Source organism: Micropterus salmoides, unplaced genomic scaffold (genome assembly GCF_014851395.1).
Source record: "Micropterus salmoides isolate LMB-PRFRI ecotype aquatic unplaced genomic scaffold, ASM1485139v1 Ms_hic_scaffold_2, whole genome shotgun sequence".
NCBI classification, from domain to species: domain Eukaryota; kingdom Metazoa; phylum Chordata; class Actinopteri; order Centrarchiformes; family Centrarchidae; genus Micropterus; species Micropterus salmoides.
This window is the reverse complement of record NW_024041150.1, coordinates 28,299,609-28,318,592: the sequence shown is the minus strand read 5'-3', so window position 1 is coordinate 28,318,592 and position 18,984 is coordinate 28,299,609. Positions and strand designations below refer to the sequence as shown.

The 18,984-nt window shown below is 39.2% G+C and overlaps 2 protein-coding genes across 3 annotated transcripts in view; one reads left to right on the top strand and one right to left on the bottom strand.

The window, feature by feature from the left end:
* Positions 1-6,072: 6,072 nt before the first annotated feature.
* Positions 6,073-10,140, top strand: LOC119911783 (thioredoxin-like). Its single transcript, XM_038730702.1, has 5 exons — positions 6,073-6,229; positions 7,445-7,549; positions 8,310-8,375; positions 8,930-8,995; positions 9,695-10,140. Exons 1-5 carry the CDS (start codon positions 6,206-6,208, stop codon positions 9,758-9,760), a joined length of 327 nt encoding a protein of 108 aa, XP_038586630.1. The 5' UTR covers positions 6,073-6,205; the 3' UTR covers positions 9,761-10,140.
* A 64-nt stretch (positions 10,141-10,204) lies between these two features.
* The window catches only part of svep1 (sushi, von Willebrand factor type A, EGF and pentraxin domain containing 1), a 90,877-nt gene continuing 82,097 nt past the window's right edge, over positions 10,205-18,984 (bottom strand). The window contains exons 42-49 of one of the 2 annotated variants that reach the window (XM_038730700.1): positions 18,503-18,676; positions 18,215-18,391; positions 16,883-17,065; positions 15,076-15,246; positions 13,855-13,950; positions 12,495-12,590; positions 10,973-11,066; positions 10,205-10,518 (exon numbers count right to left, since the gene is read on the bottom strand). In XM_038730700.1, coding sequence (XP_038586628.1) covers positions 10,488-10,518; positions 10,973-11,066; positions 12,495-12,590; positions 13,855-13,950; positions 15,076-15,246; positions 16,883-17,065; positions 18,215-18,391; positions 18,503-18,676 — 1,022 coding nt within the window. In that variant the 3' untranslated portion in view covers positions 10,205-10,487. The remainder of the gene's footprint in view (positions 10,519-10,972; positions 11,067-12,494; positions 12,591-13,854; positions 13,951-15,075; positions 15,247-16,882; positions 17,066-18,214; positions 18,392-18,502; positions 18,677-18,984) is intronic. The other variant, XM_038730701.1, reaches the window with a different exon arrangement.

Below are 18,984 nucleotides of genomic sequence, written 5' to 3'. Positions count from 1 at the left end.
CTCTTTAACTTTCTCCACATGCACTAATTTCTGTAGCTGCTGAGCAGATGAGTGACCGCAGTTTGGTTTTTGGCTGCTGACTCTAAATTCTGCAAGATTTGACTTCTCCATTTGTTTGTCAGTAACGAAAGACAAGAGGATTTCAATTTCATTTTTTAGCATTTACTGTAGAGCTATGGTATCTGAGTTTCTCAGAACCAGGATAAAAGCTAATCCAAGTTTCTGAAAGCATGCCACTGAAACCTGATCTTATCATGTCATGATGCATGTAAATATACTCCCATGACGACTCTCCCTTGATTGAGATCAGTGATTGTGCAAAACTTCCTCAAAGCTACACTTAAAATGTCTTGGCAGACAAGAATGTATAGTGCTAAATAATGTAAGGTATGCCGGGAGTAATCCTGAGCAAGAACCTTTCCACTTAACAGCTACATCGCTGTAATAAAACCGCTGACACAGATGTGCTTGGTGGATGGCTCAAATGAAACAAGGGGACTGGGTCATTAGTTCAGGCCTCAATTTCTGTTTACCAACAATTGGGACAGTGAAGAGAAGAGGGTTGGCAGCAGAGCGCTCATTGTGCACGTGTAAAGCGGTGTGCAAGATGGAGACCTTCACCTGAAATACATCCAAATAAATTTTTAAATGTAGCCAGCATTTGATTTTCCATTAAATACTTAAAAGTAGCTTTAAATCCATTACGTTTGAACTAAATTACTTTTACTTTGAATAAAGATGCTTCACAGAGCAGCATGTTAACTTGTCCTGCATCAACCAAGACATTAGTTTGTATAAATATAGATTGGGATCCAAGCAAGTCGTGAAAAATACAACATTTGACATTTTCAGAGGAGAAGAACAGAAGACTTAAGAGATTAAAGTGATGAAAGAATGAAGTCTTTGAGTTATTTTTGTGGAATCGCAAACTTGATTTTTGCAGCATCGCCTTGAGATCAGAGAACGTCATTATATGTACCTGACTACTGGGTGAAATGTTCAACCCACCTGCAACATTTTATGTTTTCAAGTTTAAGCTGCACAAACACTAAGCAGAGAAAAATAAGAAGAAAGTGTCACAGGATCCAAATAAAATAGAGCCCTTAGACTCGCTATGAACTGAACAAACCTTATTGTCGGCAAGTCTGATTTGGTCACCCGGGGATTTGAATCCTGGAGCTTCAGATATCCAGAGTAGGTGATTTACTGACTGAGCTATTGGTGAGAGGCTGTTTCCACACACCCTCTCACAAATGGAGGTAGTGACGTCACAGGTGACAGACCTGGATAGTTTTGTCAATTTAAACTTAAAAAACAAAATCATGTAAATGTAAATGCTCCATACTTGTATAGCGCCTTTCTAGTCTTTTCGACCACTCAAAGCGCTTTTACACTACATCTGCATTCACCAGTCACACACATTCATACACTGAGCCTAAGTGCTCAAACGGAAACTAACATTCACACACATTCATACACTGGCGGAACAGCCGCCAGGGGCAAATCGGGGTTCAGTATCTTGCCCAAGGACACTTCGACACGCAACCAGGGGGAGCCAGGGATTGAACCGCCGACCTTCCGCTCTACCTCCTGAGCCACAGCCGCCCCTAAATCACACATCATTCTGCTGGTATTGGGTGTGTTCTCAATTATTTTGGTGGCATTTGATCCAAATCTGCCATCTAGAGGATGATTGTGTTGATTTTGGCGTTTGAAGAAAGACTTGTGGAGATATAATAATAATAATAACTTTATTTGTATAGCACTTTTCAAAACCAAGTTACAAAGTGCTGTACAGAGAAACAAACATGATCCATACTTAAAAATGTAAATGAAAATAAAATTAAAAATCAACAATAAAATCAGCATTAAAAAAAATAGATCTATATAAAGATATAGATGTTAACTGATTTAGCACATTCTGAAAAATATAGAGTGACTGATTTCTGAATTGACCATAGGTTGCAGTGAAACGAAAACATTTGAGCTCACTAGGACGTACAGATGATTTTCTTAGATTTTTTGAAGTTACGAATGAGAAATGTCTAGAAATGTACATTTCCTGTAATAAGCCACGCCCACTTTGCGCAATCATTATCAAATTTTATACATCAACTGAGTAGTGACCCGAGATCGTACGAACCGAATTTCGTATGAATCCATCCAGCGAATTACGAGGTATAAACTTTTTGCAAGTGTAGCGCCCCCTAGTGGAAGAATATCCCAAGACTGCTCAGCCGTACCATCTGAACAGACGCGTCAAGTTTGGTGACAATAGCTTAAGCCAATTTTGATTTACGGGCATGTATGTAAAATTGTACAAAAAGACACAAAAGTAAAAATTTATGGGGAAAAAAAAGAGATTGACGTATCAAAATTATTTTCATAACTTTTGCGACATCCATAGATGATCCTGTCAAAGTTTCAGGTCGATTGGCAAAACCATCTCGGACAACTTCGTAAAAATAATGTTTTTGAGAAAAGTGATAAAAAGTCACATTATGACATTTTTAGAGCAAAGATGCAGATGAATCCAGAGATTAAAATGATGAAAGAAGTTTGACTCAAAGCTGTTTGAGATAATTGCAAAAACGCAAAGTTGATTGTAATAGCACCACCATGAGGTCTATGAGTGCCATTTTTTTGCCTGAATAGTGGGTGGAATTTGCACCTCACTTGCCAATTTTGGTGAGTTTTCATGCAGCAGTTTTTGCTGTCCAAACACTTTTAGCGGAGAAAAAGAAAAACGATAGTAATAATATACAGTCACAACGTCACAGTAAAGCAACATAAGCGTTCCCAGGTCCCAGCAGACAAAACAACTGTCTTTACAAATAAACAACAATAGTTTTAGTATACAGACAGCTTATGTATGGCTTAACAACAAAAATTTGTCAGTATACATGTTCCACTAAAAGAGAAATGATAACACGGCAGGACGACACAAGACTGTCAGTCTGCTGTGCCAGCATGTACCTGGATGAGCTGGACACGTTCATACATTGTTCATCATAAGGCAACTAACCATGTGATTTCATATTTAGTGAAAGCTTTTGTGTAGGTAATACATTTTTTGGCTTTTTTTCCAAATGTTCTGTCGACATCATATGTTTCACTTCATACGGCAGACTGAGTATCGATACACTATAAATCCGGTGTTCATTTGTGCATGTCCTGCATTAAAGGCCTGACATATTGTGTTATCAAGAGGTTTACACCTTTCAATCCCTAAATAAGTGCAGTCTAGATAGAATGTAGCTTTTTGTTTGATCAGGAAATAGACTTTTGTTGGTTGTGGTGGTGTTGAGAGCCCCAGCTCCATAGTTGCATACTGTTTTCAGACCCATGGCTCTATAGACCAATCCCAAAACTGCATTTACCAGTAATGACACTGTGGGGCAAAGCTTAATGCACAAGTGACCAAACTAATGTCATTGTCATGCTGAATAAAATTGTTTAATGTCCACAACATTTGGTGTAGTAGTCAAAAACTATTTCATGGAAATGAAACCATTTTATCAGTCTCACACGGACATGCTATGAATGAAGTATCAAGCACACAGAGAGCTATGCCAAGTGTTATTAGCCAAATGAGGGATTGACTTTAAGGGCACAGAAATCCATCTGGTCTGTTCAGCGTGTTAAACCATATGTGAAAATGTGTTTGCTTCTATACTGTTAAGGAGAGATCCTTAAAATCAAGTATCTGAATATTTGGATTCTTGAAATCTAAAAGTATTGAAAGAAGTTAGAAACATTCATATTATTTTATATGTTGCACAAGAAATAGTATTAAGGAAATCTAGGAAAAAATAAATCTATAGTGATGACGTAATGACGGCAGTCACTTAGAGGACAGTGTATTACCCTGTTGTATTACCAGAGCCATGTAATTTAAACGGGTAAATTATCATGGATATACTGTAAGCTGTAGAGGGCTCTTCAGGTTGCTGTTCACCAGGCTGCAAAGATGTTTATATCTGATGTTCTGATTACATTACTTATGATCAAATAATAGCAAGTTGATAACTTTGCTAACACAGCCAAACATCAAGCAAGTGCAACAAGATATAACAATATTACTGACTGGTCGGACAGAAAGAAGGCCAGCTCTGCGTCTGTCTTCAAGACTTTTTTTTGTACAAATCTCTCACCAACATCTTGGATCCTCTTGCTTGGTCACTCTCTTTTTCTATTCTTAGCTTCTTCTGTCAACATCCTCTTTTGTCTATTCGCCTGAGCCCGATTATGTTGCTTCCTCGGACGTCGTCTTCTTCTGTCTCTCCGCAGCCTCTGCTATGACATCCATACTGAAAATATTGAGCTAGCTTCTTCCAAAGAACTTACATTGTGCATTATATACTTTTTGCTTCTTCTTACAGCTCGCTTGCTGAAGAGTCATGTTAGTGCCGTAAAGCATTATGCTGTTGTTGCAAAACATTGTTCATACATGGGATTCCAACGTTAAATAGCGCCAATAACTGCTTTAACAAGGACTCTATGGGGATTGATTCACTTTTGGAGCCAGCTTCAAGTGGCCATTTGATGAACTGCAGTTTTAGTCACTTCCGAGTTGGCTTTATTTTTTTAAGCCCTAGAGGCAGGAGCAGAGGATTCCACTTGATATTACTTCACTAGAATTGAGTTGCTCTGACTCAGTCATTTACGGTAAACCAAGAATTCGCCAGGTCATTGTGACTTGAATCACTGTTTTAACTCTTTCCCTGCAATTACTGGAATAACAATACTTATTATACAGTGACACTTTGGTAATTAAAACACTAATAATGAGGAAAAAACAAATGTGCCATTATGCCATGCACCCAATATTTATATTATAACAATAACTTTAATAAAACAATGTAGGGGAACGTGTTGCTCTCAGGAGGAGGCGACTAGAAGGAGCACATATTGGCACTGGCATCCTAGCTCACACTATCCGCAACCTGGAGAAGTAACTATAGTTTCTATAGGATAAATTAGTAAATTAGTGTAATAATACAACATTAAATAAAAAGGATGTTAGCATAATATTAACATATTTATAGCTTTATTTTGTATCTAGTCTGCCTACTGATAGTTTAAAGAGTATTTGTAACATTTAAACAGATCATTAGTTGAGATTCAACAATTCAACTGTTTTCTGATATTACACCACAGTGTTTAAGGTTTTATAAATGCTAATGTTAGTGTATTCAATATTATTTCAGATAATAGTAGCTTTATACAGCTTACCAATAGGATAATATAAATTCCACTTGGGCAGTAGGCCTACAGTTGTTTCATTTTTTGGGATGTTTTTCCTTTATTAAATCCTTGTTCATGAAACATGCTCGACATGGTGGTTAGTTTCTTAATTTGTTAATGTCAGTAATCATACCATTCAACAACGTTAAACAAGTTTGCTGTAGAACCTCCAACGTTTTCATTGTCCCGCCCCCATCCAGGCTGTGATTGGTCGAGCGACTTTATGAGAAGTTGAACATGACTACAAACAGATCCCAATCTTCTCCCTACTCGAGGTTAGCAGGCTGGGAGAACTGGAGCAGGTGAGCATCACATAGTGTCCCCTGGGTAATGCAGTATATATAGAGCCATTATGCTTCTTTAGTACAGCCTTTTTTTAAATATATATATGTATAAGGTCAGATTTATCTCGACTGTTCATCCAAACAATTTTAAAAACAAGTAGAGTCACTTCATAAATTGACCTGGAGACTTCATTTTACATTAGCATTTTCTCGCATCATCCAGTTGGGTTGATGGATTTAAAAAAAATGGCAACACCTGCAGCTTCAATCCCCGGACAGTAAATGCGTAACGTGTTGATTTGAAGATGGGAAATTTAAAATATGACGTAGGCTAATTGACAACCTTCAAAATAAACCTCTTTATTAGAGAAAGCCTTCCAATTTATAAAACTAACTATCAAAACAAACAACATATTAATTGTGAAATTTGTACGGATTTGAAGTACAGTTAAAGTGCATTTCACAGGCGTATCCCACACCATTTGATGGTTTCATTAAATCTTACTTTTATTTTATAACGCAAATCCGCTGTGGGGTGGCCATAGACTGTGTGGCCCGCGGTCGAGTAGGTTGGTGCGGAAGCAATGAAAACGCAGCTTGCTCTCTAATCACGACGGCATTCCTCAACTCTGCTCGTTCAAGTCGCCGAGACAAGTTCACTCAAGCGTCAAATCATGGTTCGCAAAGTGGCAAATTTGGTAAGTTGTATTTTGCTTACATTTTTAGCCCTTATAGTTACACAAGCCAACATGTGAATGTGGAGCAGCCTACAGGCACCAATTTATTTCCACTTCAACCACTGTAATTACCGCTTTGTAATGACAACATTACTTTCGTTCTAACATCAACAGCTGGTTACAGCCTACAGCTCGGCTTAATCTCAGTTTTTTTCGCAATTTTGTGAGTTTTAGCTCATGAATTTACTGCTTTAATATCAGAAAATATTAAAGTTTTTGTTTTGGAAAATGTATGAATTTAATCTCTGAAATATTTGAGTTTTTCTCTCGGAATATATTAGATCCCAGGGTTCCGTTTCCCCCCCTACAATAATTGGGCTATATTGTTGAAACCTAGGCCTAAGTCTCTGACAAGTTAGAAAATGGAAAATAAACTGGGGAGGCGTGGAGCAACAGCTGTTTCTCTCTCTCTCTCTCTCTTTCTCTCTCTCTGTCATGTCCCTCCTGTCTGTGGATCGCCGCTGGGGAAATGTAATTAGCGCCGACAATAATATTTACAACCAGGAAAAGCAAGCTGGTAAAGAAACTGAACTAAGTGACATGTTCTGATTTCTATCTCTGGTCCGTTTCAGCACTGTGGACAGCGCTGCCCCCCAGACTCGTTTCACCATTTCACACCACATACGGGACATTTCACAGTCCAGACCTGCATTGTGTTTGAATGTAACTGACTGCTAGCTACAGTATAAAGACTCAACTTCTCAAGTCTTTATTTTGTAGCCCAAAATCACAAAGATACTTATAAGGGAAATCTCCATAAAAGAAATCCTGTAGCTTTAGAAAAACAAAGAAACCCTAATAATGCTATATGTTGAGTACACAAGAGTAGCAGGTTTAGAGGTACAATATAGCCTAAAGAAAGGAGAAATAAAATGATCTACAACTTTGAACTATAAAGGAGCTGCCTTTGTGTGATATGTTCAGCAAACTGCATTTCTGTTTGTCACACACGCTGGCAGTGAAAGCTTTCAGGTATAATGAAGGAAATGTAAGGTTTAAATTTGCCACTGCAGATGATGATCATGAGACAAACTGCCAGAAATAAGTAAAACAAATTGCTCCTCAACATAGTTACTTTCCAAATACTATAAGCTGCAATAATCGTGTTCAGGTTAATAAAGCCCATCACACCTTGATCAAAAACACTTTACAGACGTCTGTTTTCATTTTCTGTAGGCGGAGTTCAACGCCATCCTGAAGGAAGCCGGAGACAAGCTGGTGGTGGTGGACTTCACAGCCATGTGGTGTGGCCCCTGTAGACAGATTGGCCCAGAATTTGAGGTAAGTATATGATTTTGGTGATGAAGACTTGTCAAAATCCTAATTAGATGATTTTTCAGTGGCTGGAAAGAGGGAAACCAAAGATTCTGTTTTTGTCACTCAGATAAATGAGTTTCTGTCAAAGGGAAAAAACTTGAACCAGAACCAGAGAATCATCAAGGAGAGGAGAACCTACACTATAATCCTTTCTAAACTGGGATCATTTTAAACCAACAAAATGTTGTAAAGATTGTGTTGGTCACTTACAAACATGAATTGCAGGCTTTGTGAAACAAATGTTTCTTGGGGTGGGGCTGTGGCTCAGGAGATAGAGCGGATTGGCCGTTAATCAGAAGGTCAGTGGTTCAATGGCTCCCCCTGGTTGCATGTCGAAGTGTCCTTGGGCACTTACTTGGCAAGATACTGAACCCCGAATTGCCCCTGGTGGCTGTTCTGCCAGTGTATGAATGTGTGTGACTGGTGAATGCAGATGTAGTGTAAAAGCGCTTTGAGTGGCGCTATACAAATACGGAGCATTTGTCTGTTAATAGTTTAAGCATCCCTTTCTTGAGGGACACGTTACTCGAGTGCAGCAGCCTTTTCCCAAGCTGTCCACCTCAGGTAGAAAATACCTGCGTAACTAGAAGGTTTGATGGCTGTGCATATGACTTTTTCTCCTTCTTGACTTTATTTTAAATCGGGGACATTAATGGGTCAATACGTTGTTTTTCTTATGATCATACGGCAGCAGGTTCATGCTCATCATTTCACTCTATTGCAGGATGAATCACAGAAGCCTGAGAACGCAAACGTGATTTTCCTGAAGGTGGACGTGGATGAGGCTAAGGTAAGAGTCCCCGTTCTGTACCTGGAGATCTGCTGCAGGTACAGAGATCTCCAATCCACATTATAACACCTACAGTCTCTGTATAGCCGCATGGTTCCCACATATTTGAGCAAAAAAACACATTTAATGAGGTTGCTCATTATCTTATATTTAAAGTTATTTAAACATTTACACAGCAAATCTTTGCAGATAACTTTAAAACAGGACCCAGCTTACTCCCATAACTGTCTTTACGACTAACAACAGCTGCTGTGATACGAGCGGGATTTAGTACATAGATAGTAATACTTTGTTTGGCCAAACAAGTAAAACTCTTTAGGTCAGTAAACATATTCTACAAAACCGAAGCCAGTGAAGATAAACAGTCATTGGGGCTGGTAACACACAAGGCAGTGAGCACAGAGGGAGAGGCTCAGATGTCCTGTTCATCCAGCATTACTTTCCTGTTTGCTGTCTGTATCTGGATGACTAACTGAAGCAAGTCTTTCACATGCTAACGTGTAGTGTTAATGACTATGAGTCCGTCAATCTTAATGTTGTTCCCTTTTTTTCAGGATGTGAGTAGATCCTGCAAAATTAGGTGTATGCCCACATTCCAGTTTTACAAGAATGGAGTAAAGGTAAGCATTGCATGGAAATATAGCAAAGAGGGAAACACTGACACATTATCATCTTGCTAATAAAGTTGTTCTGCATTAGCACAACAGTAGATCCAGCAGATATGGAGAAACATTAGAATTCATTTAGTCGTGTTTCTGGCCACCTGATGAACTGCTAAATGCTGCGCTTTCTTCACAAGCCAGTCACTAAATGTTGCTGCCTGCTGTTAGTCACTTCATCAAAGCTGTTCTGCTGAGGCTGGCAATGATGAGCCCCAAGCAACACCCAGTCTTACAAACAGACCTGTTGTGCAAGTCTGCCTTTAATTACAGGAAAACACTTGTTATAATGCCTTAACCTAACCTGCTCATTGGCAGGTTTTCTTCAACAAACTCTCAGGCATTCTTGGCGTTCATCAAGTTGAATGGATCTGTTTAAGTCGGTCCAGTTAGGACAATTTGGTGAATCTGACTTGGGGCACTCGTACAAGCAAACCTCAGAGAAGAAAAAAATAAAAAGGTTTAGGATAAGAGTACGAAAATGCTCTTGAGTGGCGTTTGTGGGCTGTAAAACCAAAATAATACTATGTAGAGCTGAAGGGAACTGCTGAGTCTGGTGATTTAATCCATAGCAAATTCTAAGATACTCTGTCACTTTGTAATTCTTTTATTTTCTGTAATTAAAGTTGTTTTTAACCGCCCGTCTGTGCTGTGTTTCAGGTGGACGAGTTCTCTGGTGCTGACAAAGCTACACTGGTTAAGAAACTGGCAGCTCTGAGAACATAAAAACTGTAGTAGCCACTGATACCCATCTGTACACACATAAGAGGAACTTCCAGTTTCCTGTTATGTACGTTTTGTTTCACACAGGCAATAATTCATTCCACTCATCATGTACACACTGTCACTTTTATATTAAATTTTCATGCTCTTATCTTTTTTTTTGTATTATTCTTTACACTTGTTAAAGCACTTTGTAACTTGTTTTTGAAAAGTGCTCTACAAATAAGGATTATTATTATTATTATTACTGTCACCCTGTCCCTTGAGTTTCTGTATTGACTGTATTGACTACTTTTATATGACAAATTGGCTCCTGTCCAACTCATGAACTTTCTTTGTAATGTGTTCACCAAAGAGGATTTAATAAATGAACTTACATCGAGCACGACAGAACGTGACTTTTGATTCACAACCCCTTGCTGCAAGAGCACAGAATCTGATCAAAAGAGCATTTAATGGTATTTTATGCTTTAATAAAAATGTGAGAATAGTTTACACATATACATTGGACAATCACATCAATAGTTTTTTTTTTACACATCGTACAAGTATATAGCAGCATATGTTTAATACTGTTGATTCTCTATATGAAAAAATACAGCTTTATTTTACAAAATGGATCTTGCGTTGCCTTTTGCAGAGAGATGAGAATGAATGGTTTACAAGTGTGTCAGTTAACTATACAAGAATTCCCTTCATAAGACGATTCACATGGAGCTGAGTGGAGCCTTTAGAAGTGATAGTATCCCGATTTCCTTTTCCTGCCAAGAGAAGTAAGAAGGGAAAACCGTGCATCAAGGCTGAGTGCAAACACCCTTGAGGAATTCAATTCAACCTGATAACTGAAGGGTCATTTGTGCTACAGATTTACAGTCTTTTCCTCTGTTGCTAGAGAAAGTCATTTCAAAACACTGGCTCTTTAAACCTTGTAAAAATACACTGCTCATCTTTATGTGGTTACAATAGTTGTTCAGTTGGAAATAATTTTATAATAGTGGCAATTTCTACACTTACTCTACTGTTATATGCATATCTACCTACACATAGCAATCTATTTTACACTGATGTGAAAAAGATATTCTCCTTACTCTATCATGTCACTGTAACTATTCATTAAATATCATCTATTTATTTACGCTTCTGAAACAATCTATCTCTATCCCAGGAAAGTTGCTCAGCATTTTTGGAAAACTTTTGTTGTTGTCTCTAAATCACCTGGAGCAGTCGTGTCCATTCCACCCCTGACTGCAGTGACACCTGTTGGGACGGATGCACCTGCCTCCATTCAGACAGGGTGATGAACACACAGCTGTGGACATGACACACACGCACACACACACACACACAGACAGATGTTTAGGTCAAAACCTGTAAAACATGGTCATGACAGACAGATGATTAGGTGCTCAACCAGTCTTTCTTCTCTGTGCCATCAGTTATGACAAACCATCAGTAAAACTGTAAACTAAAAAACAATTAAGATGGCAGTCGTAGTAGTAGTTAAAAAGGTACATTTGTAGGCAATGAAAAATAAAACAAAAGATTCATTCATAAAGTGACACAGGAAAGTATTACAACATACCCCAAACATTCTACACACTCTTTATGGGTCTCTCAGGGAGACATGTCAAAGCCTCAGAGCTTCAGCAGCAAAAGCCCTTCTATGAGACAATCATGTTTGTCCATCTGTATATTAAATACTTTAAAGTGGTAATTTTATGCTCATTTTCAGGTTCATAATTTTATTTAGGGGTTGTACCAGTATAGGTTTACATGGCAAAACACCATATTTTTCATATCACTGTGCACACTGCTGTAACTCCTCTTTTCACCCTGTGTGTTGAACAGTTTTATCTACCGAGTGAAGTTGGGAGCTGCCCATGCGCAGGACCTAGTTAAGGACTACTAGCCAATCATGTGATCCAAAACAAAGCCGTAACTGTGGCTTTGATTTAGCCATCCATGATCCTCAAACACAGGCAGAACAACCTGAACCAGCTTCACAACCTAGACTGCAGCAAGAGCTTTTGAGTTTTAAGTTTTTAATTTGTAACAAATGTATCTTTCAAACTAATGTTTTAACTGTGCACTGCTATCTAACGTTTGGTAGGGAGGGTGGGGGTGAGGGGAGAGAGCAGACGGAGGACTTGTCACTGTGTGCCGCAGCTCAGTGTGTTTCTCCACCAGTATTTTTGAGAGACTAGTCGCTAAGTGAGCACATGTTACATAGTGGCACATATAGTTTACTAAAGTAAAGGCTGGACTACAATCGAGCTGTATTTAGGCAGCTCAGAGCAGTGTTTTCTGTGGGAGATGGTACCTTTGGGGTGGACTTTGGCCTTTTTCACTTTGCAAACCTATGACATGCACAAAAAAGATATATAACAAAGGAAAGGGAAAAAGCCAAAAAGCATAATATGACCTCTTTAAAAATTAAAGTAATCAGTAAAAGTGTTGTTGGTTGTATGTTTTATATTCCAGTGGGTTGTGTTGTCATATTTGTTTGATGTGTTGTATGTTCTTGTGCTGCGTTTTTGTTTTAGTTTAAAAAAAAAAAAACTTTCCACTTTGGTGGACAAAAGAATTTTGATTCTATCCTTTCCTTTTTTATTGGTTTATTTAACAGTGTGAATGAGTTTATTGTGCATCTTGAGAGCAAGCCCTCACTTTACAGGATTCCCTTTACTCACTTATGCACCAGCCTAAACATGCATCACTGACTCACACATAAACTCACCACTGTGACAGCGCGTGCCCGTCCACCCGGTGGGACACTCGCACTGGTAAGGTGCCACGCAACGGCCTCCATTCAGGCACGGCAGGATGCAGATCGCTGTTATTGAAGAGGACAGAGGAGCGAAAATAGGAAATCATTTAAGGTAATCAATCCCCCGCTGTCTTTGTTGAAATCCCAAACTCTTGATTCAATTGTTTGTGACCGCAGACTAGAGAGAGGCATTTTTTTGTCTTGATGAAACAGTGATCCATCTCAAGTTTTAAAAAAGCAAACCAGTGGCTGCGCAAAGAGTATAGTCACTCCAGTAGCTGTATTTTAAAGCCCCAGTTCGTGTAAAGTGTAAAATACAATAATGTTCAGTAAAGTTAAGAAGTCCTGGTCTTTTGTGATCAATTGATTAGTAAATTGTAAAAAATAATAATAATAATTAACAAGGTTCAATTGTAATTTTAATTTTCCAGAGCCCTAAGGGAAGTCTTCAAACTGCTTGTTTTGACCAACAAAAGGTCAAAAATTGTTGATTGACTTTCTGTTGACTGATTACCTGTTTAAGCACTACGGCAGCAGTCTCAGGCCAACTGTTTGTTACTTTAAAGAGTATTACTAAGTATTACTAAGAGTATTTAGCCTGTGCTAACATGCTGATGTTAGGCAGGTATAATGTTTATTCTACATCAGACCAGCATATATGGGACTTTGTAAAACATCAACCTTTTAGGGGATAGAAAACCAAAGATCCTATTGATGCCAATGCAGTTTGACTTGTGCTTGTATTATTGTAATTATAAGTGTAATGCATTAATTTTGTGTAAACAAATAACTAATAATATTTTTGCAACCTTACCTGAACCTGAGAGTTTGCACTACCTTAATAAATTAAGGCTGAAATTAAGGTCAACTGGTGTGCCCCTTCAGTCTTCCCCAGTCTTGATCAATGCTTGGGCTGATATTACTTATCTGAACAGCTTGAGCTTGGAGACAAATTAATCAGTGACATTTAGATAAATCTGAGAGACGTTTCCAATCTTTTGGTGATTCTAATTGTTCCTTTAACTGCTGTGTTGAGTGAGAAGGAGACAAACTGTAAACTGTCGGACTGTGTTTTGTTGAAGTGCAGAAAATGAATGACAGTAACTCTAAATTTCTCCGCTGAAAACAACCTTTCAGTCCATTATCTCTGACCCTCTTTGTGCACCATTGTCTGCTAAATTCCGCTTAGCAAGCTGGTTGGATTCCAGTGTGTTAGCGAGGGTTTGTTTGAATTTGAGTTGCAACACACTTACGATCATGTTCTGGGAGTGAGTGTATCGACACTGTGTTGAAATTTAATGATTAATTAATTGATTAATGATTAACTTACGCTCCTCACAGAGTCGGCCCATCCAGCCCTCGGGGCAGGAGCAAGTGTTGGGCCGCTGACACACACCTCCGTTCTGGCACTGCAGCCAACACAGCGCTGAGGGAAAGGACACACACACAAAACATATCAGAAACACATTTTCACACTTCATATAGAGCAGATGAGTGTACTCATATGAAGGAGACAAAGAACAAATGTTACAGGTTTTCATGTTTTACAGTTTATTTCTCAGCCACAGCCTGCCAAACATCTGATGCAACTCTTGGCCATGCAACCTCATGCACTAGAACAACGGCAGCATTCACACACTGTGGATTAAAATCCTTAGTACCAACTAATAAAGGATATCAACAGAAACAGTGTCTGCATGTGTTTTTCTGTGTAGACAGGCACGTGCACAGTCGCAGCAGCTGTTGAGGACAGGCTAGCCTGGATCCAGTCTTTGTTTTCATATGTAAAACACGCGAGAGGCCGTTTGAATTTCATTTTGCATGAGGATCGGCTTTGGTTTCTTTTCCTCTTTAAATTTGCAGCAAGGGAAGAAAGCTCATGAATATGGAGCCCGACTGATCCGATTCTCTGATGTGTTATTTGCACCCATGTTTTCTAAATTGTGTAGAGAAGACAATGGATCTTACACACACTGCACATCTATTCACTGAGGATGATATGTCACTGGTCTGTTTGGATATTCATTTAAAGGACAGGTCTGTTCCAATTACAGCTCTTTTCTTAAGTTGTGCTCACAGTTTATGGTTTTGTACGTGCTCAGGCTCGTGCTAATTGTGGAACTGAATTTACACTTTAAAGACAAAATATGGCTTTAGAAAGGACTCGTATATGACTCTCACAGACATAGACATCACTCATGGTAGAGCGGGTGTTGGGAAGCTGCCTTTTTAGGTTGAATAAGTGAACCATATCCTTTCCCAACCTTAACTTTTAATGAGGAAGAGGCTAAAAAGCAACAATTTCTTGGCTACTTCACCTACATCCACATACTGTACACATGTCACTGGTGTAAACCCAGGAGAAGTAGGCATTAGAGTCCAGAGAGAGCAGGCACAGAGCTGTTAATAACCTGTAGAGAAAGTTGTATCTGTTGAACAGGAGCAGGATTAAAAGGCTGAGAAGCAGCATGTGCAAAAGGGAAAGTCAGGTGAAGCAGGAAGTGTCCTGGGAAAGTCCCCTCTGTTAAACACAGGAGTGTGTTCGCTCTACCTCTGCATGTGGGAGGCGGCGTCCAGGTGCCATTCTCCAAACACCTGCTCCTTCCAATGCCCTCCATGGCGTAGCCGCCAAAACACGAGTACACTGCCACGTCCCCGAACTGGAACACCGCCCCCCGCACCACCCCATTGGCCACATGGAGGGGGGGGCCACAGGACACCCCTGTACAACAGCCCAGATGGAACGACCCAACGAGTTACTCACTACATGTGTCTTGTCTAAATGAATGTTGGCCTTAACATGCTGCTGCCGCCTTCACCATTTTTCACATCTTTAATTAAATGTCAAATAAATTAATTCAGGTATTACAGCCACAAAAGGTGCCTTTTCTAGATGGCGTAAAAAGTAGATGAGCATATCAATCTTCATTATGAGCAAAGAGGAAAGTTGCTAAGTCTACAGGGAGTGGACAAAATAAAAGAAACACCTTACAGCACAGTTCAATAGCAGCCTATTATATTAATATGTGAGAATATGAGAGTTTCCAGAAATTATTATATTGTATTGTAAGGTGTTTCTGTTATTTTGTCTACTCCTCATATCTCGCTCTGCAGAGTAAGAGATCTGTATCCACTGAATGAAATCAATCTCTGTTTTCTGTATCCCTCATCACCGGTGAAGACAGTGAATTTCATGCAAAATATCCAAATGTGTCAGATAGTTCAGCTGTTTGGCTTGAAAAACCCTCAGGGCCACAACAGGACTACTGTAAAAGGATGACGTCAAACATGCATATAGGAAAATGAACACCATGCAAATACAAACAACGAGCCATAGCAACCTAAATACTATGGTGTTGCATATTCAGGACAATTGCAAGCAAGAAAGATCAGAGGATCATCTGACAAAGGTTGCCATAGAAGCTGCAGAGGTGCCCCTAATTAGTCCAGCATAAGGACACCAACACAGTGTTTGATGCAGCCCTGTTTGTTTTGATTAAAGCTTAGTGAGAGACCAGACAACAACACAGAGAAAAACAGGCAGATTGAAGCCAACAGCCATGCAAGTGTTGAAACGTGTTCGGCACAAGGGGAGCATGCGGACGTGTGCAATATCAAACACACAGTTTTTATTCAATTCCTCCATCCTAATAACTACATTTGATCGATTTCCCCAAACATAAGTAAATCAATGGTTCATGATTTTTGAGTCCAAACCTGAAAGAGTTTTTAAAAAGTGCTATATTAATATATCAGTTTTTTACACAGACACATAAAATGAACAAAATATTGTTGGCAGTTATCTGTCAAAATTGAAAGAGTTGGGACAAACACTCATACTGAGACAAGATCATTTACAGTTGAACAACACACTTTACTATCGCAGGAACAGTGAAGATGGCTGTAAATATCGAACAGTAAACCTCACTGCAAATCAAATATCTCAAAATTATCATTTTATCAATAAATAACAAAAATATTTTTAACTCAAATTGTGAAAAATAAAGTAGAAAATACATAAAATCCAATCAATAAAACACGTACAAATATATGTGTATCCAATATCTGTCAATATTAGTGAGAGCTGAAAGACTGGACAGGTTTAACATGGATGGATCATGTAGTCACATCTCTCAGGTCTGTGGTTTTGAATTTGTTTTAAATAAAATCTATATTTGCCAGTGTGATCGAAATGAATATTTTGAATATTTACAACAGAAGATAAACATCTTTTCTTTTTGAAGAACTAAGTTCGTAGTTGTCAACATCTATCTTTCCTGTAATATTTATTTTCCAACAGAACCCGACTTAACATGCAACAGTTTTTCCAAAGTGCATATGCTATATATTTCACCTACTTTCACACACGGAGCTGATGGGGCTCCAGGTCTGGTCCGGCCTGCAGGTGATAGTGCCGCTGCCTTTGACCTGCTGACCTTTGGGACAGGTGACTCGGACCGACTGTCCAACATGAAACTCCTGCTGGGATCGGTTCCCACTGCTGTCGTCCCTCCAGCCTGGAGGAGCCGGGCAAGACTTGGCTGTAAAGAACAGAAATGAAAGATTATTTTTTAGACTAATTAAGGTTTTTATCCAGACACACTGTATCTGTTTTTATACAAAAGTAGCCTATAGTTTATTTTACCACAGATATGTAATAGCAAACATGACTGACATCCTGCCCGGTTACTGACTATATACTTCATAAAAGATGTTTAGATTTGAGACACAAGACAGTTTACATGACCTGTAAAATGTAAAATTCAAGTTTCAGATTTTACAGTTACAGTAATACACAGTAGTTAGCCTACACTGTGATATTGTTGTATGTAAATTGGGTTAGACAAACATTTGAAACTTTTTAAAATGTGATGTAATCCAATGAGACAACATCACAAATTACCACACAGTTGAGCTGCTGCCAACTCGGAACATAAAGTTTCACAAAGACAGTATTCATTACCAGGCTTGTATAACATTGCATCATGTGATATAGCAGTTCCTATTTTCATGATCACTTAAGATATGTTTGGTATCAACAGTCCACATAAAGAAATGTGTGTTTGTTTTTTCAAACTTCGTCTATTTCACAGAACGTCTCTGACTCATACTGTATCTACTTAGAAAGAAGTAAGAGGGCTCTGATTCACCCATTTTATCACAAGTGATGTGGGGAAATAAATTGTGAAACTGAGTGGTGTTGCAAAGAATTTTGTGTGGTGGTTGTGTTTGCTCCTCTTGTGCAGTTGCAACAGACTGTAAAGAAAGCAGAAAGTCATACACAACAGAAAGCCTGACAAACAAGGGGCGGCTGTGGCTCAGGAGTTAGAGCGGGTTGCCCGTTAATCCCCGGCTCATCCAGGGTACATGTCAAATTGCCCCTGGTGGCTGTTCCGCCAGTGTATGAATGTGTGTGAATGTTAGTTTCTGTTTGAGCACTTAGGCTCAGTGTATAAATGTGAGTGAATGGTGAATGCAGATGTAGTGTAAAAGCACTTTGAGTGGTCGAAAAGACTAGAAAGGCGCTATACAAATACAGAACATTTACATTTACAAGCTAGGACACAGTGGTAGGTAGAAGGTAATTTGGTAATTCACATGAAATCAGTTAAATTTCCCCTGTATTTTGCAATGTATGTTTCTTTGGAACTGCCTGGTAGTGTGTGGGCAGGAGTGCAGAGTTGTCTCACGTTGGCAAGTGGGGAAGGTGGAGCTCCAGGTGCTACCTCCCATACACACAACCAGACTATCTCCCACCAGGTTGTAGCCTTTATCACACTGGAACTCCACTGCGCGCCCTGTGTTCAGGTTATGTTCTTGCACTTTACCGTGCAGCATCTCCTTCGGGCTGTCGCAGCCTTTGGCCACTGACATGAGAGGAAATTATAGTGAATAAAATTATGATTCAGAAGAAGAAAGAAAAAAAACAATAACGATATTAATAACCATGTAGCTCATGTTCATGCCACCCTCCATACCTTCACATGTAGGAGCTGGCAGGCTCCACGTGCCGTTGGCCAGACAGATGAGAGTCTTTGGGCCGACCAGCTGCAGCCCAGCATTACATACATAACTGGCATTGTGTAGGTGAGTCTCTCCACTTGTCTGCACCTGTGCATTTTTTACAGTGGGAGGAGATCCACAGGACTGTGCTGAGGAGACAATAGACAGTATCATGGGTGTGGTGAGGTTGGCCTGTGTGTGTGTACAGTATAATGTAACAGGTTACAAAATGTATAAGGTTACACCATAAAAACAAACTTGTTTTTGAGAATTTTTACATTTACGACAGGAGCCTGGAACACGAACATCAAATAGGTGAACACTTTGTGAAGGATGTCTTTTTTTTTGGTTAACAGGAAGGAATAAAAAAAAGATGTTTTCTCATGGAATTTCAGGTGTTGCCTCCTGACTTGACTCTAATCATAGTCTACCTGCCATACAGTGTGTTGTTGTCTGT